General features: G+C 43.2%; 1 protein-coding gene across 1 annotated transcript in view; it reads left to right on the top strand.

The window, feature by feature from the left end:
- Positions 1 to 22,046, top strand: part of LOC129330610 (arf-GAP with SH3 domain, ANK repeat and PH domain-containing protein 2-like) — a 58,951-nt gene extending 36,905 nt beyond the window's left edge. The window contains exons 19-28 of the mRNA XM_054980714.1: positions 2,073 to 2,188; positions 3,811 to 3,878; positions 7,664 to 7,771; positions 8,995 to 9,238; positions 10,279 to 10,440; positions 14,440 to 14,503; positions 15,314 to 15,363; positions 18,713 to 18,840; positions 20,524 to 20,646; positions 20,858 to 22,046. Of these exons, the coding sequence (XP_054836689.1) occupies positions 2,073 to 2,188; positions 3,811 to 3,878; positions 7,664 to 7,771; positions 8,995 to 9,238; positions 10,279 to 10,440; positions 14,440 to 14,503; positions 15,314 to 15,363; positions 18,713 to 18,840; positions 20,524 to 20,646; positions 20,858 to 20,932 (1,138 nt within the window). The 3' untranslated portion in view covers positions 20,933 to 22,046. The remainder of the gene's footprint in view (positions 1 to 2,072; positions 2,189 to 3,810; positions 3,879 to 7,663; positions 7,772 to 8,994; positions 9,239 to 10,278; positions 10,441 to 14,439; positions 14,504 to 15,313; positions 15,364 to 18,712; positions 18,841 to 20,523; positions 20,647 to 20,857) is intronic.
- The last annotated feature ends 4,446 nt before the right edge of the window (positions 22,047 to 26,492 follow it).

Genomic DNA, 26,492 nt, shown 5'->3' with positions numbered 1-26,492 from the left:
TCTTTTCATCCAACAAAATTCTGAATTCTGCTGCCTGGTAGAATTCTACCTTTGTGTTTTAGCACTTGGGAAAGAGTCACACATTAATTCACATCAGTTGCTTTCTTATCATTTGATGACGCACAGCTTAATGTGGGAACTGACTCCAAGGAAAAGCTTTGTGCTTGACATGATACGAAAATAATGGGTTGGATTCCACAACTTTGTAATGACATCAGATATCTAAGACCACAGATGTAAGATCACAGGGATAATTCCACAATTCTGTTCCACTAGCAGTGGTGGTGCTTTCCTCTGATGCCAGAACCTTTTTGATGCAAGGAGTCTTCCTCTGCTACAAAAGGCTCTTGCATCAGAGGTAAGTGCCACTGCTGGCAAAATGGATTGATGAGATCCAAATCCATTATTTATTGGTAATGTGTTGGACCATTATCATGCAATTGGTAATGTGTTGGACTATTAACATGTAAAGCATCCTCTATGTTTGTAGGGCCACACAGTGTCATTGAGGCAATTAGCTGGGACCCATCAGTCTAGTGTATACCCTACTCCAATTAAGAAGGGGAGGAAACAAGACAGAGAGGGAAAATCTCAAGATAGTCTTCAAGATCCAAGGCTTGAAAGAAATTAGAAATGCAAGGGAAAACAGAAACAGAAACAATGCTGCAATATAGTAATGCTGCCCCTGCTTGTTGTTTAATTGAGGGTGAATGGGGACTCTAAAGGGAAAGGAAAAATATATGCTGCCTTATCCTGAAGAGTCCAGAGTACTGGGATCTAGGCAGGAGGAGGAAAAGTTGATCCAGGCCAGGAAATTTCCAGGAAGGAAAAATCACAAAACCAGCTATGCAACTGGGGATCCAAACACGGGATAAAGAACCAGGAGCCAAAGAAAGGGATTCAGTGATTCAGAAGGGCAAAGGTCCAGGGAATAAGCTGACTGCAGTGATGGAGAAGGAGACTCAGGTGCAGAACCCACTACAACATCGCAGGGCTCAAGATTCCCTAGTTATGGGTTTGGAAGGATGAGGTGCAGGAGAGTGCACCTCTAGGTGGAAATGGAAGTCTAAATATGGGCATACAGCAGAACGATTTAGATGGAGTGGTTGAGTTACTGGGGTAGTGGACCAGCTTAGGCTGGCCTGACAAAGTCTGAGCTGTGACTTGATGATTTTACCTGAGAAGGATGTATTGTTAGGATGATTCTGTAGCCTCAGACTTACCCATTGTCCAGCAAACTTGAGTCAATTACTCCTGGGTGTGAAGTTGTTTCTGGAACAGCTGTGAACAAAGAGCTCTTTATGTATTCTGTGGAGCTTTCCAGCAGGTGGGCGTACTCCCATGTGAGGGCATCCATGGAAATTCCTGTTAGCTCAGGGGTCCCTGATATCAACCGGATTATTTTTATTCAGGCCTATGACATTGAAGCCAGAGGGCAATTTGAGGTATCCTCCCAAACGCATGCATCATGAGGCTGTGCCGTAATCTGTGATGAACCTGATCTTGGTCCTGGTTGAAAGCCACCATATGTGTGACACACACTCTTACCTTCTGAGATCCCAACTGCCCCTAATACATGTGTTCATGTAATCAGAAAATCAACTAACAGTGGTAGCAGAAGAACAACTGGAGATGTGACAGGAGTATGTGATGGTGGAGGCATCTGCCGCCGCCGCCAACACACCCCTGGCCAGGCGCAGCAGCTGCGGGCTGGGTGCGGCAGGCATCTGGGGCTGCGTGCGGAACCTCCCCAGTCACCAGTTGCGCCCGACTGGGAGCACAGGCAGCCTCTGCATGCCGGCTAATGGGGCCAGCTTGCTGCATGATGACATCACACGCAGTGATGTCATCACGCAGTCCAGGGGGGCGCGCACGTGAGCACTCTGTGCGCGCGAGCGTGTAGAGGTAGCCTCAGGTGCCAGAAACCCTGGCGCCACCCCTGATCTCATGTCACTTCATTATATAATCAGTCCTGGCTGCTGCATATTAATACTTACCAAAGAAACCAAATAATTGAGTTGCCTCTCTGAAAAAGGAAAAGGTACACTGGCTAATAATTGTCTCTCGTTCAGTGGGAGCCTGTTGAAGCAGACATCTAAAGGGAACACGCCTCTTCATTACTGCAGCCTTCATAATAAACCGGAATGTATTAAACTCCTTCTACGAGCCAAAGCCAACATTACAATCAGTAAGTGCCTGTCAAATAAAACTGTTAATTTGGTTTAGATGGGGGGAAATCTGGTTACTAAGGTTCTTCTCTTCCTGTTTCACTACATCACCACATCATCCAAGAAAGCATACCAAGGGTCTGCACAGCCCCAATTCTGCTTTCCTACCCATCAATATGTCCAATTCTCCACATGGACAAATCTGTGAATATTTAAATCTGAAGCCATGAACAGACAAGATAGATATTTCTACAGGTTTGCTGAAAAATCTGAAATATAAAAATATATTGGAGGGGTTTAAACCTTGTACCTCGCAAGGGGTCTTCTTTTGTGTGTGCACAAAGCATGCATACACCCTGGAGCCAGCGTGATGATGTCACTTTCAGTAGTGACATCACCTTTCAGTAGTGACATCACCATGACAGCCATGCAAGCGCTCCTGTGCTCTGCATGGGGCCAATTCAGTCCGTTTGGAGCCCAAATTGGTGCCAAACGAAGTGCAGAAATGCTCCTATGGGCAGCGCAATGACATCACTACCAGAAGTGATGTTGCCATGCCAGTTGGAAGCGTGTATGAACAGTGGTAGGCAACCTCTGGGAGCATGCCCCCTCCTGTCAATCAATGGGCGATCAGCAGACAAAGGGGCAAATCCCCGGGAGTTTGCCTGCTACTGGCGGGCACCTGGGAACCCTAACTATAGGACATAATGGAGGAGAGGAAAATGATGTCAAATGTTTTGGGCCCCTATTGTGAAGAAAGGCAGTGTGCAAATTAAGAAAATAAATAATAAATGTAGCGGAAGATCCAGGGGCAGACAAAAGGTGGGTGGAGAGGAGAGAAGGAAGCAAGGAAATATGAGAATATGGAGGTTGCCAGGAGGCAGTAAAGAGGAAATTGTGTGGGGAAGGATATACGGGGAAAGGAAAGTGTCGCCTGCAAATTTTTGCAGGTTCTCCATTTCACAACTCAACCTGGTGGCCAGCACCATACAGCTGAGCTGGCCCTCTGGCTAGCAACACACAGCTAGGGCATGGTTTTTCTAGGTAGAGTCTGCTGGGTGGGGGGAGCTGAAGACAGGGAGGGAGAAATAAGTTTGCAGGTGGATGGGAAGAAGAGAAGGAAGTAGAAATGGGGAGAGGCTGTGGGAGCTTTCAGAGAAAGGAAAAAGGAAATAGTGGGAGGGGGGAAATAAGATCCCTCCCAGCAATTCCTTGTGGGTCCCCCACTTGTAAGTAGTATAAATAGCAAAGGTGCTCTGTCCAGACCATTCTAGGTACACAGTAGGGTGAGCCACATGTCATTATTGTATTCCTTTAGCTTTTTACTTTGACCACACTTCTTATTTAGGATCATAGCATCAGTTTTGCAATATGAAAACCCCCTCTGTGTCCCCATTATTTGAAATTCAACTCAGGTGGACTCTGTCAGATGTAGATCCCAGAAGGTGCAATCCTATGCAGAGTTACCCCATTGGTTTCAATGGGTGTAGTCTAGAGAAACTCTGCACAGGATATTGCAAGTGCACCAGTGTCCTACTTGGATCCAGAAACAATTGTCAGTATGATTATATCAGGTGAACTGAATCTGTAGCAGTTATCAGGTATCACAAAAACTAATAATATTAATGATATTTCTCAACAGCTAATGAAATTGGAGATACGGCCCTTGACATTGCTAGGAAGAAGAATTATGCCATGTGTGAGGATCTGGTAAGAGATTAGTTGTTTTTCTCACCTTTGAAGCATACTCCCCCAGAAGTATGACCAGCCTTGATGAAATCAACACATACATGTTTTGGTGTGATTGCTGTGGGAGTCTATTTGTTATGCCCATGTTGCGTAACACTTTCTTCCCCCACATTCAAAGCCCAGAGAACATTTGGAACATTTGAGTGCATGAGATGAACTGAACAAATTCATATCTCATTTTTATAAAGAAGGTGCTATATAAATCTCAATTCTGAAAGAGAAATTAGGAGATAGTGAGTGACTAGGAAATGGGCAGTGCAAAGGTTCTGCCTATTCTAATTGCCCACAACCTTGTACAATTTCATTAAGCTACATGATTTTGTACAAGGAACTGCGGGTGTGCTTAGACAATATGGGTTCCACTCATCCCTGAAACACTGTTACTTAATTTTGTGTCTGTGGTTCCTAAGAGATACCAAGTGGTTGTTCTAAATTTGTTAAGGGCAGCAAGAATTGACTTTGTTAATATACAGTAACTTTCCCAATATACAGCACTGGTTTGATAAAAACTAAGGAGGTGTTTTTAATATTAACGCTTATTGCTTTGCCGCATGGGAAAGATATGCTGCCTTTATTGAGTGGACAGAAGAATGAAGTTAACTAGTTAAGGAAACAAATTATGCCCTCAATGAGATTGATAGTTTGGTGTCTATTCTCTAAATATGTTGATAAACTTGTATATTTTTTTTCTGGGCATAAACTTAAAACGACTGTGTGTGATTGTGTCTTTTTCTAATAATAAAAGAAAGTGTTGTACAGATCATGAGATACAGTGTACTGAGTGCCTATCCATGCATAAATATCAGCAGTATGTCAAATGAAAAACAGCCAGTGAGGATACAAATCCAGTTTAGCAGTTAGCTGGATTTTTAATTTTTTTTAAAAAAAATTAAAATTTTATTTAGGAAATAGAAAAAAGAGCAGTTAATACTGCACAGAACCTTATACAGAAAATCTAAGAGATTATACTTAATATATAGTAAGAGATTGAAAATTATAGTAAAGTAGAATAAATATAAAATATAATTAGAATATATGATTTTTTTACCCCTCCCCCTCAGTTCCAGATAATCCAAAATGGTACTAATTATACTTTTCACCTATTATTATGAATCCAGCAGAAATAAGGTATAGATTTTTTATATTATATATCCACTTTAAATTCTATCACACGTTATTTGATATTAATTCCCTTATTCATCTTAATAGATTGTAATCAGTTTAGTCTTAAATTAACAGATTGACCTATTATATGTATAATATGTTAGTCCACTAACACACAAAAATAAAGAAGAGATAATAAAAACGTAATATGCAGAAATGTTATTTCAAAAAGAAAAAAATGGGAAATGACAATTACTTTAGCAAGTATATAAGTCAAATTGATTATAAGTAACCAAATATATAAACTCCTAAATAGAGTCCCCCCACCCCCTGTCAGCAATGAGTTAGGTCTCCATAAAATACTAAAGGATATTTTAAGATCTAAAGTTTATCAGAAGAAAATATTCCAAATATTTTACTTCCAGCTTTTGGTCAGGTTACTGCAATTTACAAAGTATATATCCTCAATATCTTTCCTTACATCAGTAATCTGATTTCAGCATTTAGTCGATCTGGGGATATTTTAAAATCATAAATTGCTAATTTGATTATTTTGTTTCTCTCTTAAGGTAGTAGGAGAAAAATCCCAATTGATGTATTGTCGAAGGCTTTCACGGCCGGAGAATGGTGGTTGTTGTGTATTTTCCGGGCTGTATAGCCGTGGTCTTGGCGTTGTAGTTCCTGACGTTTCGCCAGCAGCTGGGGCTGGCATCTTCAGAGGTGTAGCACCAAAAGACAGAGATCTCTCAGTGTCACAGTGTGGAAAAGAAGTTGGCAGGTAATTTATATCGACTCAGGAAGGTAGGGTTGGGCTGAGTCATCCTGTAAGAGTTTCCCAGGGTGTGGAATGCTAATGGAATGCCATTAGCATTCCACACCCTGGGAAACTCTTACAGGATGACTCAGCCCAACCCTACCTTCCTGAGTCGAAATAAATTACCTGCCAACTTCTTTTTCACACTGTGACACTTGTCTTTTGGTGCTACACCTCTGAAGATGCCGCCACAGCTGCTGGCGAAACGTCAGGAACTACAACGCCAAGACCACAACTATAGAGCCTGGAAAATCCACAACAACCAAAATCCCAATTATTTATAAGTCTCAAAGCTGAACAGAGATAAATGCCTCTTGCTTTGATGAATTAGTGCTGTGCTGATTAACAGACGTCTTTTAGTAGTTTTTCGCCTTTGAGGTGCCTGTCGTTCTGAAGAAAAATGCAGGGATACAAAAAAAACCCTAGTTCATAGAAGTGAGGGAGAGAGAAGTCAAAATAATAAGAAAAAGTATGATCCTAGCAAAGACTAGGAGAAACATTAGCTGAAAGCCCCAAGGTTGTCTTATATGGCTCTTACCACGTACCATCTACCTCCATGAAGATGTTGTAGTTACCAAGGAACGAGGGCTTTCTACTGTCTAATTAAAAATAGCAGAGAACTCCCTGAATCACCCAGCTGTGCACATTTGGGTATCTCTTTATCAAGAAGATAGGCTCCTGTCAATAATTTCAACTTTGCCTGGCTTGGAACAAACCCAGAGAGTAGATCAGCGTGAGAGGACCAGGAATACATCCTTTCAGTCAGCCACCATGATGGGAAGTCCGGATTTTTAAAATGTTGTTTAAGCCTGCCATATTAGGTAGGCTTGATTATGTCAGGAAAGCTCAGGCTTAAATCCAGAAATATTCACTGTCTAGCCTAACTAGTACTACCATTCCTTTATGGTGCTGAGATTATAGTTGTGGGAATTGCTTCTTTTGAGACTTCATCCTTCCCAAATGTAAGCACAATGGAGATCGCGTCGGTTTTTGGGATTGCTCTGGAACATTCTGTAGAGGTCTTCTTTTCACCTGGGGCAGAACCCTTTTGAGGCTCCTTCTCCAGGCCTCTGGATGGGGATTTCAGAGGAGCCTCAGAAATGAGGAGGGAGGGAGTTAGTGGTGCAACCTGGTCCCTCTCCTCCTCCAGTGTGGGGCAGCCTGATTGGCTGTGCAGGTATGCCCTTGCTCTTCCTCCCCAGCCCTCACTCCCCCGGCCCTTTGAAGGCATCCCCTGGGCAGCGACTATCCAAGATTCTGCCTCCTCTGTGGCCCATTGGCAGGGCTTCCTGGGGCTTCCAGAGCATTGGGTGAGTTAGGTTTCTGAATCCCGCCCCCAGCCCTTGGCCCCTTGCAGCCCCCACCCTTCAGGAGAGAGGGTCTGTGGGACACTCTCAGGAGTGGCAGCCAGCCATGCTGCCACTGCTGGAACAAGCAGCGTCTGCTACTTCTTCATGGCTTTCCAGGCAGCCAGGAAGGATCGGAGGTTTCCCTGGCTGCCTCTTGCCGCGGTTGCAGGGCTAAGCCCACTCTCATTTCCAACACTTCTGCCCAGGGTGGGCCCTGGCTGGCTCAAAGGCCCATCATCCTGCCTTGCTACAGCTGCTGGAAAGGGCCAGGCCACCTCATAAAGGGGTTGAAAAGTTGGGCTGGCTGCTCATCATGGCACTATTGTTTTCCCCCACTGCAGGTTTCCCAGCAGGTAGGGACATGGTGGCAGCCTGCCCTGGACTGGGAGTGCTCCCTGGGCATTATAGAGGTGGGGGAAGGAGGAAAGGCCAGTGTCAGGGGCACCAAATCTGGACACATCCCCGTCTTTGTATTTCAGCTATTTCAGGCTCAAAATGATCAGTTCAATATGCGTGCTCATGTGGAATATGAGTGGCGGCTAGGCCAAGAGGACATGTTTGAAAGTGATGATGATCTGGATGAAAAGGTAAGAAGTCAGCATTTCTAACCAAGTTTTTTTGGGGTGGGGTGGGGCTAAAATTTACCCACTGTTTCCCATTTCTCCAGTTAGAGCATAATCAATACTTTTCAACACATGACTGGCCACTTAAAGGTGAGTGACTGTTCTGGCAGTATCCCATGATAACTGCAAAATTATATGAACATTACTGCAATCTGAATTTCAGAACTTGAAAGCATTCTAAGAATTATGGGCAAATAGTTTAGAGTTAGGTGCACGTAAGCTAACTGATGTCACTGGGTTTATTTAAGAACACTTAAGTCTATTCTGGGTTATGGTTTATACATTTCTTCCAAAGATTGCAGGAGTGAAGACCAATGAAAATGCCCTTGATAACACACAGTTAATTTTTTTCCCCTTTGAGACAGTCTTTTTTATTATTAAAAAGTAAGTTGATGAGTAAGATATTTGCAAGATGCTTTAAATGTACTCTGAGCTGGTTATCCTTGTTAAAGAAGTATTTTGCAGCTGATTGGTCCATTTCACATTAAAAGCCTCCTTTTTGTGAGTATTTCTTACAAGGTTACACATTTATTCTACTTTCTTATACATGGACAAGTCTCTATACACTTTAACCTCTTTTTTTTATCCAAATCTTACTTGGCAATGGCATCAAAATCTTGCTGTTGAAGGGGCACTTTGTGAAACTTGAAAGATGAAACTTATTCCATAATCACTAACATTTGCTGATAAGTCCTGAAGAAACTTTAGAAACTAAACTGTTATTTGATTCTTTTATCAAATGTTTCAGACTTGGATCCAGAGTAGACTGACATTTGGTTCCCAGAAGTATCAGGCATTGGCTCATGCGATTAGTCCCATTATTTGACAGGATCACAGTAGGGGAAAGACTTCCTTTCTTCTGTAGGTATTGTATGCATACAGCTAAACAGACTTTCCATATTCAGAGGCAGTCTACCACTACATGCTAGATGCTGCAGGCAAGTTATATGGGCAGCGGGGGTGGGGGGAGCTGTTGCTTTCAATACCCAGCTTGTAAGCTTCCCAGAAATATCTGATTGTCCATTGTTGGAAACAAAATATTAGACTAGATAAATCCTTACTCTGACCTAGCAGTACATTATACTGTCTTCTGTGCCTTTTCTCTTCTGTAGATAGGATTTCTTATTCTTGCGAACAACTTTCTTCTAGCATGCCATTAATACAGCCTGCTTCTTTGTTTGTTTCAGCTCAGTCCTGTAAACAAAGATCGTATTCTTCGACCTCAAAGCTGCTATAACCCACTGGGAACAGCCTCTCAGCTGTGGAGAAACACGGCTGAATTTTCAAAGGGAGCAAGTCCAGCATCCCAGGAGAAATGCAATGACATGTATGCTGTCCCGCATGCTGCTTCCTTTAGCCATGTTGCAAAAGCACTCTCCCCTGTCTCTGCTTGTACTGGCCCACCTCTGCCACCACGCAATGTACCCAAAGGTAAGATTGCCCCATTGCTGTCTCATTCCATTGCTTCTTCTGAAACCACCAGACTTTGAGGCTGGAACAAATTCACGTGTCCATAGCAGACCTGAGGTGTATTTGAAACAGGGATGATGATCTAGGTAAAAAACCCAATGTTTCAACTGAAGTCTGCTGCTCTTCTAGCATATCATACTATTCCGCACTGGTACTTTTATATTTAGGACCCAATCCCCGCCTTGTTTAAATAATAACAACAACAACAACAACAACATTCGATTTATATACCACCCTTCAGGACAACTTAATGCCCACTCAGAGCGGTTTACAAAGTGTTATTATTACCCCACAACAATCACCCTGTGAGGTGGGTGGGGCTGAGAGAGCTCCAGAGAACTGTGACTCGCCCAAGGTCACCCAGCTGGCTTCGTGGAGGAGTGGGGAATCAAACCCGGCTCTCCAGATTAGAATCCCGTGCTCTTAACCACTACACCAAACTGGCAGTACACTTACCTGAAAAGCTCTTTGGTTTTCATACAGATGAAGGTAATACCCGGTAATCACTAATCTGACAATAGCTTTCACACTCCATTTGCCTACTACCTCATTATTATTAATCATTCCAGCTAAAAGCAAAGAGGCTGGTTTCTGTGCCAATCATAAAAGCATCAAAACCAAGCCACCCATAGACAAAGTAGGGATCTCTATATACTTGAGGGCTGTGATCCAAGGACACAGAAAATATGACTGTATACATATTTGCTTTGCACTGAAAAATATAACGAAAAGGAAAGGACAAAAAAAATCAAACTGACCTGATGAAGATGAAAATGCTCCAGAAGGCATGGAATGTTGAGGGAAGCTGAGAATCAGAGGCGTTCGTGTGCCATTCGTCTCGTGTAGTTCGGCTCTCTGTTAAAGGAAGAAAAAGAGGGGAGAGGAACTCAACCTACAGGGAGTATTTCATGACTGGAGTGGCATTCTCAATTCAGCTCTCTATCCCCTGTGATTTGTCATGGGCTCAAGGTAAGAAAATTATCAATGAATTTGTTTTTCAGCACCCAGCTTCCCACCTCCATTGCCCCCAGTGAGCAGGCCAGCTTTTCCTACAGATACAGGAGGTAGGAAGATTCTACCACCACCTCTGACTATTCGACATAAACGGACCTCCTCAGAGCCTTCCCCCTCTGCATTACTGAACAACACCAGTCCTGCCGAAGGTAAGGAAAGTGACTGAATCCACTGAGTTGTTGAGAATGTTAACTTAGACCGGAGGGACACGAACATGAAACATAGGAAGTTGCCTGTTACCAGATCAGACTAGTGGTCCAGCCTCTTGCTATCTACTCTGGCGGCAGCTGTCCAAGATCTGGAGATGTCCATGATTGCACCAGGAACTTTATGCAAGCAAAGAATGTGCCCTACCCTCTGGGTTTCCAGCACACATGAAAGGGAAGGCTATTTTAATTTAATTAATTTATTGTTTCTGTCCTTCCATTCATCTCAGACAGCCTTTGAGGCAGCCAATTTTGTAATAAATTATGTATTTTTTAAAAAAGTCCGGTATGTGTTCATGATACTTGCACAACTGTTGTCCACAAAGCAAGCATAATTTCAACATATCTTAGAGAAGTGTGACATTTCTAAGGCAATATACTGTGATATGAATGTTCAAGAAATTCAGCATTTTCACAACACCACTTCAGTTAAGACACGGTGGCTGTGTGCAACGGAGGGGGAAATGCAGATTTATTGCACATAAACACTGGGTGCATTGGAAGGGCCTTAATTTTTAAAGGTGTACTTTGCATATGTAAATCCTCATATTATAAAAATATTACATGAATATTAGTTATTTATTTACTTTATTTATACCCCACCTTTTTCCCCAGTGAGGACCCATCAGTGTATTGGTTAGCCCTAAAAAGAAGCCCAAACAGAACCCAATATAGAGGGCCATGGTGCTGAGTAGAGGTGGGCACGGACTGGGAAAAACCCATGGGTCCATAGTCCATGGCGTTTCACAGACCACAAACTTCATGGTCCAGCGCTGGTTTGTGAACCGACTGGTTCATCGGTCTGGGCTGGCACCAGGAGCACTTTAACCCCGCCTTGCTCCAGCTGCCTGGCAAGCCTGCCAGTCAGCTGGGGCAAGGGGAGCATTTAAATATTAAAGTGCTCCTGGTGCCACTTGCCAGCAGGGCGAGGAGGCTTTAACAGACCACGGAGCAACAGACGGGTGAAAAGTCCATGGGTCCATGGAAAATGGGTGTCCCACAACCTACCAGTTCAGTGTTAAATTTTGGTCCATTTTCCAGTCCATGCCCACCTCTAATGCTGAGGAATTGGATTGTTCTAAAATTTGGAAGGGAAAAAATGATAGGTTTCTAGACTCTGTATATTATATCTATAAAAGCAGTGTATTGGCAGGGACCAGCGGGGGAAATCTCATTCCCCCTCCCCCACTATTTCCTCTTTCCTCTTACCTTTCCCTGAAAGTTCCCATAGCTTCCCTCCTTTCTCTGTTCCTTCCTCTCATTCCCAATCACCCACCAACCTGCCTTTTATCTGAACTCTGTCTCCAACTATATTTATTATTCTTTTACTTCATTTATACCACATATTTTTCCACAACAGGGACTCAAAGCTGCCATAGTTATCATTTATTTAATTCATTTATACCACAGCTTCATTTATACCATCTGCCACTGCCTCCCTCACCTCATGCAGGCTAAACCAAGTGCTGCCACCATCTCCTTCAACTTGTATGGACCAAGCTAGGCACTGTCGCCACTCCCTCATCTTGCAAGCAGGGTTGACAACTCTGGGTTGAGAAATTCCTGGAGATTTTGGAAGTGGAGCCTGGTGAGGGTGGGGTTTGGGGAAGGGAGGGACTTCTACAGGGTATAATGCCATGGAGTCCACCTTCCAAAGCAGTATTTTTTTCCAGGAGAACTCATCTATGTGGCCTGGAGATAAGTTGCAATTCACAGAGGTCTCCAGCTCCACTTGGAGGTTGGCAACCCTACTTGCAAGTCAAGTGGCAGCGATTTGCCTAGTGGTTGCTTGTGGGCCTGGTCCCAGTGAGTCTTCCCTTAAAGGGCTGCCAGTCCCCCCACTGGGCATTGGACTATCTTGAGCAACCAAAATGGTGTGAAATACTGATTGTTTTGCAACCTATACTGCATAAAGGAGCCTAAGAAGAAGTGATAGACAAAATGGAATTGAATTGAATGAATATATGCCAGCAAAACCTGTAGGCACTTTTGTGATATTCTAACATCGCAGGCAACTTCACAGCACTGGCATCTTTGTGTATTTGCAGTCTCTGTGGCAACTTGATTGTTTTAGCTCATTGAGACTGTTTACAAAGTGAGATATTGTCCAAGTGCTTCTGGAACTTTAAAATGGATTCAATATAATAACTTTGATCTTCGGATTTAAGATACATTTTCCTCACCAGTTGGACAGTACTATTACAAATTTATTTATTACAATCAACTATATTTATTGTATGATGGAATTGTGTGATAATTGCATGTAATTGATTTATTTATCCTATTTATTTGAGCACTGTTGGCACTTTAGTATTATAAATTAATTGAATTATTGAATAGTATTTATTGTATACTCTGAGAAGGGTGGTTTGCAGTCCCCCACTAGGGGCAGGGGATCCCCCACTCCCACCCTCCACACCAGCCCCCACTTACCTGGCCAGCAAGGAGGGAACGCGCCTTCTAGGGTGTGCTTCCGGGCAGGGCAGTAGACTCCTGTGCACAGTGGCCCGATTTGTGCCAGATTCAGATGAAATCGGACCTGAATTGGGGTGCTGCAGAGCGCAGGAGAGCCCCCACGCTCCGCAGTTGCTGGATTCGGGAAGTGATGTCATCACACAGGCCAGGAGCATGTACGTGCATTGTGTGCATGTGCAACAGGAGAAGCCATAAGGTAAGTGCTGGGCCTCCAGGGGTTGAGGGATCTGGCAACCCTACCTTGGAAAGGCCCAGCCCCCCCTTTTACTAACAGAAATCAAGGCTGGGAAAACACCTGTTTCACTAGCAAGGGTCACTGAGGGCATCCATTTCTTAAAGCTATAGACATTCCTTTTGTTGTTTTGTAATTTTTAGGCTCCTCAATTTTAGGGTTTTTTGGGTTTTTTTTAGATTTCAGTTTTTTCTGCAAACCTGAGCATTCTTCAGGTTTGTAGAAAAATCTGTCTTGTCCATTCACTGCTCCAGTCTCTGGGTTTAAATATCTTCAGATTTGGCTGGATTGAGAATTAGATATACTGGTGATGATTTTGCTACTCCCCTCCTAAATTAACTTGGGGGTGCTATGTTGTGGATTAGGGAAATTGTATGTCCGGGTGGATGGTTCAGTTCTCCTAGCTCTAGATAGGTCTCTCATCCAGGTTTGGCTAACCTGGATGATATTTTTATAGGCCCCAAACACAAAGGAGGGAAACTTCCTTATACTAACACCAACAACAAGAGAGCACCTGCTCAAGGAAGTACAACCAAAAATAAAGTTCCGTATAGGACATTATGGTCCGTATTTATAAAGCCTTCAGTGGGTAAATTCCAGTATAATTAATTTCACATACAAATACATAGTCCCTTACACACACATCAGGTGGAACTAGTATTTCACATAAATATACATAGATCAAAGTGCCCCAAAATTGGAGCAAATACAGTCAAGACCCAAATTGGTAATGAGCGGCGTCTGTTTAATTATACTGGAATTTACCCATTGAAGGCTTTATAAATACGGACCATACTGTCCTATATGGAACTTTATTTTTGGTTGTACTTCCTTGAGCAGGTGCTCTCTTGTCGTTGGTGATATTTTTATAGGGCCAAATTACCCATCTGAGTTTTTCTTCCTGGAACTGCAGTATCACATACTTTCTGCTAACTTCTTTTAGATGCATTGTATATTTATACATTTGTACTATTTATTTTTCTGTGTATTTACACTCTTGTTATTGGTACATTAAATATTGTTTACAATTGTATACTTGTCACATTTGTTCATATTGTGGGTTCAGGTGGTGTTTTCATTTTGCAATTTACAATATAGCCCTTTGTTTGATATACCTTCTTGTAGTAGTAGACTTTGTTTTGGCTTCACAGTGGTACCCATGCCATCATTTAAATGATTGTCTCATTTCATGGGTTCCCAGTTATGATTAGTGCAATATCTTTGTCTCTTATTAGATTCTAGATCATTCTCACCACCAATATGCCGCTCTCCAAAAGAAGCTTCTCCTAAGAGTTTGAGGTGAGGATCATGCTTGTGTATGTGACAAGGAATTGGCTGTTGCCCTGCTCTCTTTTGGGATTCTGGAGGGGGAGGGCTTTTTGTGTATCTCCAGTTCAAAAACAGAGTATGGGGGTTAAACATATGACGTTTAAATACATCCTTTAGTCATTACGATTAGGGCACTCCAACCTGACATAATACGAGAGCACACTCATGATCCTTCCCATATGCACAGTTTCCGTTTTCTGCAAATAGGGGCATATATGGGCTTAAACTACAGGAGGGAAAGTATCAGCAACATCAGTAAAAACGTCTTCACTTTAAGAGTAATTCAGCAGAGGAATCAGCTGCCCAGGAATGTGGTGGGTTCCCCTTCATTGGCAATCTTCAAGGAGTGGCTGGATGAATACTTGTAGGGGATGCTTTAGGCTATTCCTGCACTGGGAAGGGGGTGGACTAGATGGTCTGTAAGACCCCTTCCAATTCTATGATTCTAGATATTTTCCAGCTCCCGTATGCACAAATGGACACCATCAAAAATCTGGCTTTCCAGTTGTGTATATCAAAACTGGAAAATACATGTTACCCTATTCACACAAAATGGTGATTGCACCAACTGAGAGGACCCTCTTGTGTGATCTTACACATGGTTGGATAGCCAAAATTGTAATGTAATACCTACAGCAGCAAAAACAGTGACTGTCATTACAAATGTCTTTCTTCTACTCACTAGTCAGTGTATACGACCGTCTGAATGTTAACAGTTACCTATGCTCATAGGAACTCTCAAATTAATGTATCTCCCCCCCGCCCCACCATGTCTTTTAGCTCTGAATCGTCTTCTGATTTTCCTGAAAGGATAGATTCCTGGAAGAAATGTAAGACTGCTTTTAGTACTAAAAACATGCAGGCCTGACTTGGTTGTACTTGGAAAGTGCTTATGTCATATGAAAGTGGCATTTTTGACCACTCAAAACTGTTGAATTTTGTTGCTAGAAAATTCTTGTTTGTTGAGCACTGTATGAGCTCAGAGTAACAGATTCCTATTGGGGAATAGTTATGAATATGATATTATGGGGCTGATGACTGGTTAATGCCGTTTCGTTAATTTTTTTTTTAAAGTTGGTCATTTTTTAATCTTTTGAGGTAGCTTTGCTGGTGTTTGCTCCATCTCATCCCCATACTATCAAATGCATCCAATGCAATAAACACAAAAAAGCAAGTATCAGTTAAGCTATCTCTTATCCTGTTCCCATAATTTCATATATCTTTGTTTCCATTAGATGCCTAGTGCACCAGTAGCTACCCTGTCGAGCTTGTTAGAGGTGGTATCGGGGTGGGCGTTGGAGCACCCTAGGCTGTTGGTCTTGGGTGATTTCAGTGTCCATGTCGATGATGCCACCTCTTCCCAGGCTGCGGACCTGGTGTCTTCCATGGCAGCACTGGGACTCGCCCAATTTGTTTCAGCTCCTACGCATCAAGCGGGCCACACGCTGGATCTGATCTTTGGGGCGGGGATTCAGGTGGACCTGGACGCTATTAAAGTGGTGCCGTGGTCGGACCACCATGTCCTGAGGGTTCGTCTGGGTATGCTACCCCCTTCCTGCATAGGCGGCGAGCTAATTTATGCTCGCCTGCAGAGACTTATGGATCCAATTGGTTTCCAGAATGCTCTGCGGGAGCCGATGCCCCCTGGCAGTTCGTTAGATGAGCTGGTGGGGGATTGGCATGGCCATCTCTCAAAAGCCATCAACGAAATCGCTCCCTGTCGCCTTCTCCGTCCCCATGTCAGACTGGCTCCCTGGTACACAGAGGAGCTACGTCAGATGAAGCGGGGACTGAGACGGCTAGAGCGAGTGTGGTGGTGGAATCGGGGCGAAGAGGCAAGATCATCTTATAGAGCATTTATGAAGGCCTATGAAGTGGCTGTGAAGGCAACAAAGAAGGAGTACTTTGCTGCCTCCATAGCATCTGCAAGCTCATACCTGGCAAAATTGTTTCATGTAGTTCGCTCCTTGGTCTCCCTTTCGCAGGGGGACTGCCAAATTAGAAATTCGGCCATCAGCTGTGAGGCTTTTGGGAACTTTTTTGCAGACAAAATCTTGTCTCTCTGCTGCAACCTGCCTGCCACGACTGATACAGTAAGGGAACTGGAGACCCCTTGGCCATCTTCCGGTCCGACTTTGGATCACTTCAGCCTGGTCACCCAGGAGGAAGTGGACAGGATCCTGCAGCTGGTCAGGCCCACTACGTGCTCCCTCGATCCCTGCCCATCGTGGCTGGTGAAAGCCAGTGGCGACGCGTTGGGAGCCCAATTGGAGGATATTATGACCCCACTGACCTGTCCAGTTACCGCCCAGTATCGAACCTCCCGTTTCTGGGAAAGGTGATTGAGCGGACAGTGGTGGAACAGCTGCAGGTTTTCCTGGAAGGGACATCTGTCGTGGACCGATACCAGTCCGGTTTCCAGGCCATGGGACGGAGACAGTATTGGTTACCCTCATGGACAACCTCCGTAGGCACCTGGATCGTGGCAGGTCAGCGCTGCTGATTTTGTTAGACCTTTCAGCAGCGTTTGACATGGTCAGCCATGAGTTGTTGGCCCACCACCTCGCCGATGTAGGGATTTGAGGGACGGCCTTGCAGTGGCTTGTTTCTTTTCTCCACAGTTGGGGACAGAGGGTGGTGCTGGGGGAGAGGTTGTCCACACGCCAGTCTTTGGTGTGTGGTGTCCCTCAGGGGGCAATACTCTCTCCCCTGTTGTTCAATCTTTATATGCGCTCCCTTGCCCTGCTGGTGCGGAGGTTTGGACTGGGTTGTCATCAATATGCGGATGACACCCAGTTGTATCTGCTGATGGGTGATCGACCTGACTCTGCCCCTGATGCCCTGTTGAGCGCTTTGGAGGCTGTGTCTGGATGGGTGGTACAGAGCAGGCTGAAGTTGAATCCCGTGAAGACGGAGGTCCTGTACTTGGGCCGTGGACTGTTGGAGTAGGTGATCCATCTCCCAGCCTTGGGGGGGGGGGGGCACCACTTGTGCTCGTACCGTTGGTCAGGAGTTTAGGCGTGATCCTGGTTTCCTCCTTATCTATGGAGGCCCAAATTGCGACGGTTGCCCGGGCTGCTTTTTTCCATCTTCAGCAGGCCAGGCAGCTAACCCTCTGTCTCTCAGCCCAGGACCTAACGACAGTGATCCATGCAACGGTCACCTCCAGGTTGGATTACTGTAACTCGCTCTACACAGGGCTGCCCTTGGGTATAATCTGGAGACTACAGCAGGTCCAGAATGCTGCTACACGTGTTTTGATGGGTGTTCCTTATAGGACACATATTACACCAATTCTGCAGCAGCTCCACTGGCTTCCCGTAGAATTCCAGATTCAGTTCAAGGTGCTGGTTTTGACATATAAAGCCCTAAACGGACTGGGACCAGTATACCTAAGGGACCGCCTCTCCCCGTATGTGCCCCAGAGAATGCTCCAATCAGCTGGAAAACATCTGCTGGTGGTCCCTGGCCCCAGGGAGGCTCAGTTGGCCTCATCCAGGGCCAGGGCCTTTTCAGTCCTGGCCCCAACCTGGTGGAACTCTCTGTCTGAGGACACCCGGGCCCATCAGGATCTTCTATCATTTTGGCAGGCCTGTAAGACGGAGATGTTCCACCAGGCATATGGTTGAGGCCAGCATGAGATCCTCACTGAGCCTCCCACCAGCCTCCCACTAAGTGTGGGGTTATACAGTGTCCACCGGCAGGCTGCCCAACATATGGGTACAGCACAGGGCTATGTAGTGCCCATTCGTTTGCTGACCCACGTATGGGTTGCAGTACATTATCTGACCACTTCCCTCCTCCTATATGTTGATGGACAGGAATCTGGAATTGACCCCATTTTGGGACAGTTATTGTCTGTTTGTTGATTTTATGATGAACTGTTGTTTTATGAATTGTTTTTAATATTTGTATTATATTTTTATAACTGCTATACCTCGTCCTGAGCCCACTTGTGGGAAGGGCGGGTTAGAAATGTAATAAATAAATAAATAAATAAATAGATGATGATGATGATAATAAAAAAGCTGTACATCCCCCTACTGTTGATTGCACAGCAGGTTTACATATTAGCTTTTCCTTTTTCAGTGTTGTCATGATTTGGTCGTTCATTCATTCTTGACAGTCATGTGCAAGTTCCCACAAAGATGTTACTTTACACAACTGTTTATATTGTAGCTTCCTTGAAGAAAGTAGGGACCCTTACTGGACCAAACCAACAGATTAGAAACAGCCACTGGGATTCTTCTCTTTCACCTGAATCACCGCATGATGTTCCACCACCTCTGCCTAGAAGGGGAAGTTTGGTATGTTCATAAATTACGTTTCTACTTCCTAACCAAGTGTTTTTGCTTTTCTTGCTCCTTTCAACATGCAGTTAGCTGAACATTACCTTCTGTGCCTGTTGGAGAACTCCTTAGGTTAACAACAACCTTATGAAGAATTGAGGTCAAATCCTTGTAGAGAGCTGGCCTTGTGTTGTTTTACTTTATGTATCCTTCTTCCCATCCTCCCCTTTGGGAGACTGTTTTCATCCATTCCTTCACTCATCACTCAAAAGTAAGAGCTGGTCAATGTGTTATTTTCACAATGGCTATTGACATCCCTGGAATGAATCTTTTCCTCCCAATTGCCCCCAGTAACAGTCAGGACATACAAAGGAAGCCAGGGCCATCAAGTAAAGAATTTCCCTGTTACGATCATTGGCCATCCTTTATGTGCATCGGGACTCATGATGGCTGTAAAGCTTTTGCTTATCTATCGATTACCCCCTTGCAGGGCTTTTTTTCTGGGAAAAGAGTTGGTGGAACTCAGTGGGTTGCCCTTGGAGAAAACGGTCACATAGCTGGTGGCCCTGCCCCCTGATCTCCAGACAGAGGAGAGTTTAGATGGCCCTCCGCGCCACTGCTCTGGAGAAAGCCGACATATTGGTGAAGCTGAGCAGGACGCCCAGGGAGAAAGTTGCAGCTGCCCGCCCCCAAAGATTGTTGAGAGCAAGCTTGTGACTGGAGGAATGATTTGCAAAAGCTGCTGCCGCCGCCGGCTTTCTCTGGCTCTTCAGGCAGCGATTCTAACAGAGAGGGGAAAGACACTTGGACTTCAGTTCCCAGGAAAACTTGCGAAAACGATCAAGTGTTCTCCACGTGAAAAAAGTCACTTGTAGCTTGGCTCTCAGATATACACAAACTGCCCCAGGTGCACACACAGCCTAAATTAGACAGAATTTCTCTGACTACCACACAGATATAAAGTCTCTCAGAAACACATAGTTTCATTGAACTTGGTAGAATAAATTTCTCTCAGGAACAAACAGACACTTTCAGGCTACACACAGCTTGCCTGTTTTTACCAGAATATAAACAGTTCAAGCGTCACACAGATTGCCTGACTGAACTAGAATAAAATCCCTTTCAGACTTCCACACAGGTTGCCTGCTTTGCCCAGAATCAATATTTTCTGTCATAAACACATAGACACTCTCACATGGCACACAGCTCTCCTATCTAGATCAGAATGAATCCTTTCAGCACACTTTCTCAAAACTCCAGTTCACATCATCCCCTAGGATACAGCTGCTGTCAATCAAATTACATTCTGCTCACCCATCCAGCCACCCTTATTTTAACTAACAACAACACTTTAAAAACCCTACATTAGGAAGAAGAAATAAAATCTAAACTATTTAAAATGCAAAACATTACAATGCTCATTACATGATGGCTACAGCTCACATGGTAAGATCTTCATGACAGGTGGGGCTTCACTGATCAAACTGATGTCAGTGTACTGCTTTAAATATCTATTTAAATGGACTATTTAGTTCAGCTTGCTAGAGGTACTTGATGAGAATGGCAAAGAATATCTGAAATGTGCTCAACTATGCACATTCTTTTTTTGCCATAAGGTTTGTGCTTGTATGACAGATTCCTATGAATTTCCTTGACTACCATTTCTACAAGCTGATGCTATTTCCTGGTGTTGGTTTTCAGAATAAGGCCTGTCTCCGTCGTGTCAGAGCCCTTTATGATTGTTGGGCTGACCATGAAGATGAACTAACCTTCCAAGCTGGAGAAATAATCATAGTAGATGGGCAGGAAGATTCAAGCTGGTGGGTAAGTGAGTTTGAACTCTCCATGGCATAGTAGCTGGGGACTCCATATCTGTGCACTGAATGTTATCCCATCCTATTGCACCCAGGCAGAGAATTACATTATCAGAGACCAGCCATTGTCCAACAATGTATTTTGTAGTGCTTCTGCTCACTGCGCAATTCTTTTTCTTTATTAAATAGCCTTGATATCCCTCTCTGTCTTTTTTTAACAGTGTGGCTGGATTGAAGGGCAGCCTCAGAGGAAAGGTGTCTTCCCAGTACCATTTGTTCATGAACTGTATGAATAGAAGAAGATCCATAGAGTTCTTTTCATGCACAGGACTTTTATACCATCAGCACCACTCATGCCCACAAATGTTACCATCTACAGCTAATAGGATGGCACGCTGAATCAGGAGCCAGATTGGTGCAAGTACAATGTCATGGGGTGCAATCCGCATCATCTTCAAGTTATTGGTAAAATGTCAGTTAGTTTCAGTAGAATAGCATTGTACTCCAAGCGTATTGTCCATTGGAAGTAGCCTTCTTCTTACATATTAGCAGTGGTGCGGGAGCTGCTTCTTCATGGTGCTATCCCTCAGTGTTACAGAAATGTGTCTGGTTCCATGTGCATCTAGAATTCAGTTGTAAGAATCTGTTCTAGCTGATCGTTAGCCTCGCTACTGGTTGAGTAAAGATTGAGTAACGCCTATGACACTTCTAAGTTGTGATACCACATGGGCCCATGTGAATGAGCCAACAAGATCCAAGTATTCATTATGGAAAGCTGCACCACTTTTGTGCAGTCATGTCACTCACTTTTCAGTGGGCTGAAGGTCAACCAATGCAATGTATTCAGAAGTATTTGTGTGGGCTCACTTTTTGTAATGTACCGTCATAAGGCCTGAAGGGATTTGAAGCAACCACCTTTCTGTTCCAAGGCAAGGATTCTACATGCATGAACTTCTCACAGCTTAACCTACAGAATCCAGAGCACTATGTGCTAGAGGAAGAGCAGAGGAATAAAATCAGGACACACAACAAGAAGGTGCCTGCAGAGCCTCTAGCTTCAGTTGGCACAAACAAGTGAGCCAGTCCCAATATAGTAACAAATCAACCCCTGAAGCAAAACCCATCCATTATACCCGGCCCCCACAACACCAACAGTCAAATCTAGTTGTCCAGTTTCTGGTACCCATAAAGAAGCTGCCTGCTGGTCTTGGATGTGAGGAAAAAATTGCCCGACCATTTGGAGGGCCATTCAGATATCAATAATAAGCAACAAAATATCTTCTTATTTTTGCAAATGTATCCAGCTCCACCATTCAACCAATGAGGTTATTTTCTTCTATAGATAAGAGTATTCTAGAATAATTTCAGGTGGGCAGCTGTGTTTGCCTGTAGTAGAAGAGCAAGAGTTGGGTCCAGTAGCACCTTAAAGACCAACTAGATTTCCAGATATGAGCTTTCAGGAGTCAAAGTCAAAGAAGGGTACTTTGACTCTCAAAAGCTCATACTTTGGAAATCTAATTGATCTTTAAGGTGCCACTGGACCCGAATCTTGCTATTTTAGAATATAATGTGTGCAATACTACATTGTTGATATATTTGTGCAATGAAATACTTTTCCTTCCCAGCACTCATTTTTCTAAGATAAGCAGCTGAGTTGCTTCTGATTTCAGGAGAATAAAAAACTTCTGCTGATTTCATACTTATTCCATATGAGTAACCAAATGTGGATGATTTGTCACTCATATTTGACAATTTTGAACACTCACATTACATAAGGATGCAATTTGGTCATGATTCCAAATCAAGTGTTAACTGTGATTTATATAATGGTTTTCATGTTTCCCTCTCCTTATTAGCAATGTTTCACCTAATTTATCCAGGAACTGTAGCTGCCATATTTGCAGAAGATGTGTGTTGATGGCTTACTGTCATATTCTGATTTTCCAAATTTGTAAATCTCCTCTTTCCTTTCCAGTAAGACTCCAGTTGATAATGGGAAAAATATGTTTAATCATGAGTTGCTTGATTTTATACTATTTAATTTTATTTCATTTTAATTATTCCATCATGGAAATCTGTCTTTGTCATCAGTATCCTCTGAATATAGTGCCATCCATTAAAATCAGTGGGTAATACTATTTTCATTTTTTAGTTTTTATATATAGATTATATATTTCTGAATTCATGTCGCCCCTAAATAAATTTTTGTTTTTAAGTATCACTCTTTTTTGCCCTTGGGTTAGGTTTCTAACTTAACTGTTGCTCCAGTTAAGTACAAGGGAAGGTTTTTGAATGATTAAATTATAAAATCCCTTCCTTTGTTAAAAGGATAATGGAGCATCAGTTTCTGAGACCTAGATTTTTCTACCTGTCTGGATGTAAGCATGTACTAGAATACGAGTCAGAACACAGCAACTTCTCTCGTGGAGATGTCAGCATGAATGTAGGTTATTGTGTGCATTATAAGTAACTCCAGTGCAGTTCTTTATAGGTCAGCTAGAAGATTCTTTGATACTATGATGGCTTATCTATCTAAGATCACTTTCTGTATTCAGAGGTAAGGTTTCCAAAAGCCTGATATTTGTAAATTGCAGACCGAGAAAATGTATTGATGTCTGATTGTTCAACCCACCCACCCCCAAATATTGAACTATAATGGTATGTCTGCCCTGAAGTCTTGAAAAGACACGTAGAAAGAAGCCAAGCTTGTTGTTCAAAGTATCTGTGGTTTTAAAATAAATCTATTATATTATTTAAAGGACTAAGTCATTAATTTGAATCATTGTAATAAATAGCTACAAATCACTGTACAATATTATTAGGATCAGTCAAAATGTAACAAAATAATGAGTGCAAGCTTCCAAATTCCCCCAAACTTTCATCAGATTGGATGTTAAATACAAAATGCCAGGAAGGGGGGTGGGGGGGTGGGATGATGATTCAGGGCATGATAGAGGATCCCATAATGGGCTTTCTTGAGACCAGGAGATGTTCTAAACTTGATTAGATTTCATGGGGATGAATGCAAGAGAGATTTCAAGTTACAGCAGGGACTTCTGAGATGGAGAAGCAAGGATCTAATCTCTTCTTTTGAAAATATGAAAGCCAGGAATTCATCAGAACACTGCTCAGCACTACCCAGAACATACAGATCTCTGTAAAACTAAGAGCAGAAGAAAAAGATTTTGGCTCTTATATTGACAAAGCTGAAAATCAACGTTAGATGATGCACTAGGTAGCAAATCAATAGAAGCCAAATTGGGTAGCATTACCTAGTGGTGGGAGTGCAAGTAATTCCCCACCCCACCCCCCTCCAATAAGCAGAGACCCATTACGAGATCTCTCTTCTCTGGCTGCAGAATCCCTTTTTGGATGGCTAATGATTTCAATTGGTTTAGACTGGAGTAACTCTGCTTAGGATTGTACTGTAAATGTAGTATTTCCCCAAATAGACAAAATTTTAGATGGCTGTTTTGACTCTGAAAAAAATCCAGAAACAATAGTTTAATGTAATACTTTTTTAAATTGGACACCCAACCAAAATATCACAAAATACTGCAAGCTTCTGAGCCCCCCAGTTTTGGGGCCCTGGGTAAATGATAGGCAAAGGCTGAGATGAATTTCAGGCAATGGAGGGTGAGTACTGTCATCTACTGCTGAAAGATAGAACTGCATTTTTTTAAAAAGACAAACATTAATTTCTAAAGGATAGCAATGTTTATGTATTTTACTTCATTTATAGTCTGCCTTTCTCCATGAGACTCAAAGCAAATAAAAAGTGCAAAACAAAGCAAACGCTCAAGTCATCAAATGAACAATGCAATAAGACTAAGATTACAAACGTTAGAAAACCGTGCAAACAATAATCGGCCGAAAACCAAGTATAGCTAAACAACAGGGGGTCCTCCGATATACACTCTGTTATAAACTCGAAACAACTCGGAGGTGCTAATCCTTATTAAGTATGAAATATGTGAAATTTAATAAAGTGCTACATGCTTTAGCACTTTATTAAATTTGTGCCAGTCAATATCATAAATACTTCATTCATTCATTCGTAACATACATAAATAGCTAAAGGTATACAGAACTAGCAGCAATATAACCATCCACGTAGTTCATCCAATGTCTACTTAGACAATAATCCAACCGGTGAAGAATCCATATTCAAAATTTCAAGGTACAATATTGGTGGAAAACGACCTGGAGCCGAATCTCTTATTCCGAGAACAGCCAAAAATCAGTCAGGTGGAAACGACCTGGAGCTGGATCTCTTCTTCCAAGAACAGCCTACGGGTCTAAGCCAGCAATTTTTCAATCCCCGTTTCGTACTGGGACTTCCTCATGGGCATTGCTTTTATGAATCGTTTCCAACCACTCGTAATCACATCACTCAGTTGGTGAGAGCTGACGGAACAATACCACGGTATTGTTCCGTCAGCAGGCTGTCTTCGGGCAGGCTGTTCTTCAAGGTGGGAACCACCACAGAGAATGCATGTGAACAGACAGTTGCTGATCTTATCTATTTGCAACTTGCACCTTCAGAAGGATTTTGTTCATAGTGTTAGTCTTCCATGACACTGTATAAAGGTTGAACCCCTGGTTACCATTCTCAAGTGCTGGTGCACAGCCTCTGAGACCCCTAGCAGCCCTCTGGGGGGTTGAGGTCTTTTGATTTGTTGAGACCGCCGTGTCTCCAGGTCATTTCTGGAAGAACTTGCACACAAGTGTTTAGATACTCTAGGCACAGGCTTAAATATAAGTGTTGTTTATTAATTCAGGACTGTGTATGCAGGGCAGGAAGCACCCTATAAGGCACAAGCAAAAAGCAATAAAATAACAGCTTACCTAATTCTGGCTAAAACTATCTGACAAGTCATAAAGGCTTGCTAACTTGCATTTCTCTGAAATAGTTTCCAGGTTGCTCATACAAACAAAGTCCAACCATGCCAGACAGTTCCGGTCATTATAGGGCCTGACATGGAGCAAGGTCTCTCACATGCTGATAGAATCATGGTTTCAAAAGAATAGTTAAGGCAGGTGTCCAAGTGAGAGCATGTGGTGATGTGTAGGGGTGTGTGCTTCAGGTTTCTGATTTGGGTTTTTAACCTGGATCGGGCCCAGTTTGGAAAGATTCAGGATTCCCAAATTGGCCCCAGCATTGCAAGCAGCAAGAAAAGTGTTGCTTTCAAATGCTCACCACTTTTTTACCCAATGGGAGGAGGAGGAATCAAACCAGGGCAGTTTCCACACGGCTTACCTGTGCTCGTAACGTCCCGGTAGATCGTGCAAAAACCGCGGAAGATTGCGTTTCTTTGCGCGAGATTTGGGCAATGTCATGTGACATCGGTCAAATCTCGCGCGAGAAAACGCGATCTTCCGCGGTTTTTGCGCGATCTACTGGGACGTTACGCGCACAGGTAAGCCGTGTGGAAACGGCCCATCTCATTTTGGGTCTCTTTTTCTACTGTCTTCCACTTTTTCTAGAATCTTTTCTTCTCATGATGTGATCAAAGTCCGATAGCCTCAGTTTTGTCATTTTAGCTTCTAGGGAGAATTCAGGCTTGATTTGATCTAGTACCCACTTATTTGTCTTTTTGGCCATCCATGGTATCCACAAAACTCTCATGTTTTTATTCTGAAATGCCTTTAAGAAAAACTGAGGGACAGTGCCCCTGGTTATAAATAGAGTTTCTTTTCACCTTCAGAATGCCTGCCTATTCCAGCATTTGACAGCCAGTGTGGTGTACTAGCTAGAGTGCTGGACTAGGGTCTGCTGCTCTGCCATGAAAGCTTGCTGAGTGACTTTGGGCCAGTTACACTCTCTCAGCCTAACCTACCCCACAGGGGTTGTGA

This window comes from Eublepharis macularius, chromosome 5 (assembly GCF_028583425.1).
Source record: "Eublepharis macularius isolate TG4126 chromosome 5, MPM_Emac_v1.0, whole genome shotgun sequence".
Classification (NCBI taxonomy): Eukaryota; Metazoa; Chordata; class Lepidosauria; order Squamata; family Eublepharidae; genus Eublepharis; species Eublepharis macularius.
Note: the sequence above shows the minus strand (reverse complement) of the source record. Positions and strands in the feature narration are given on the sequence as shown.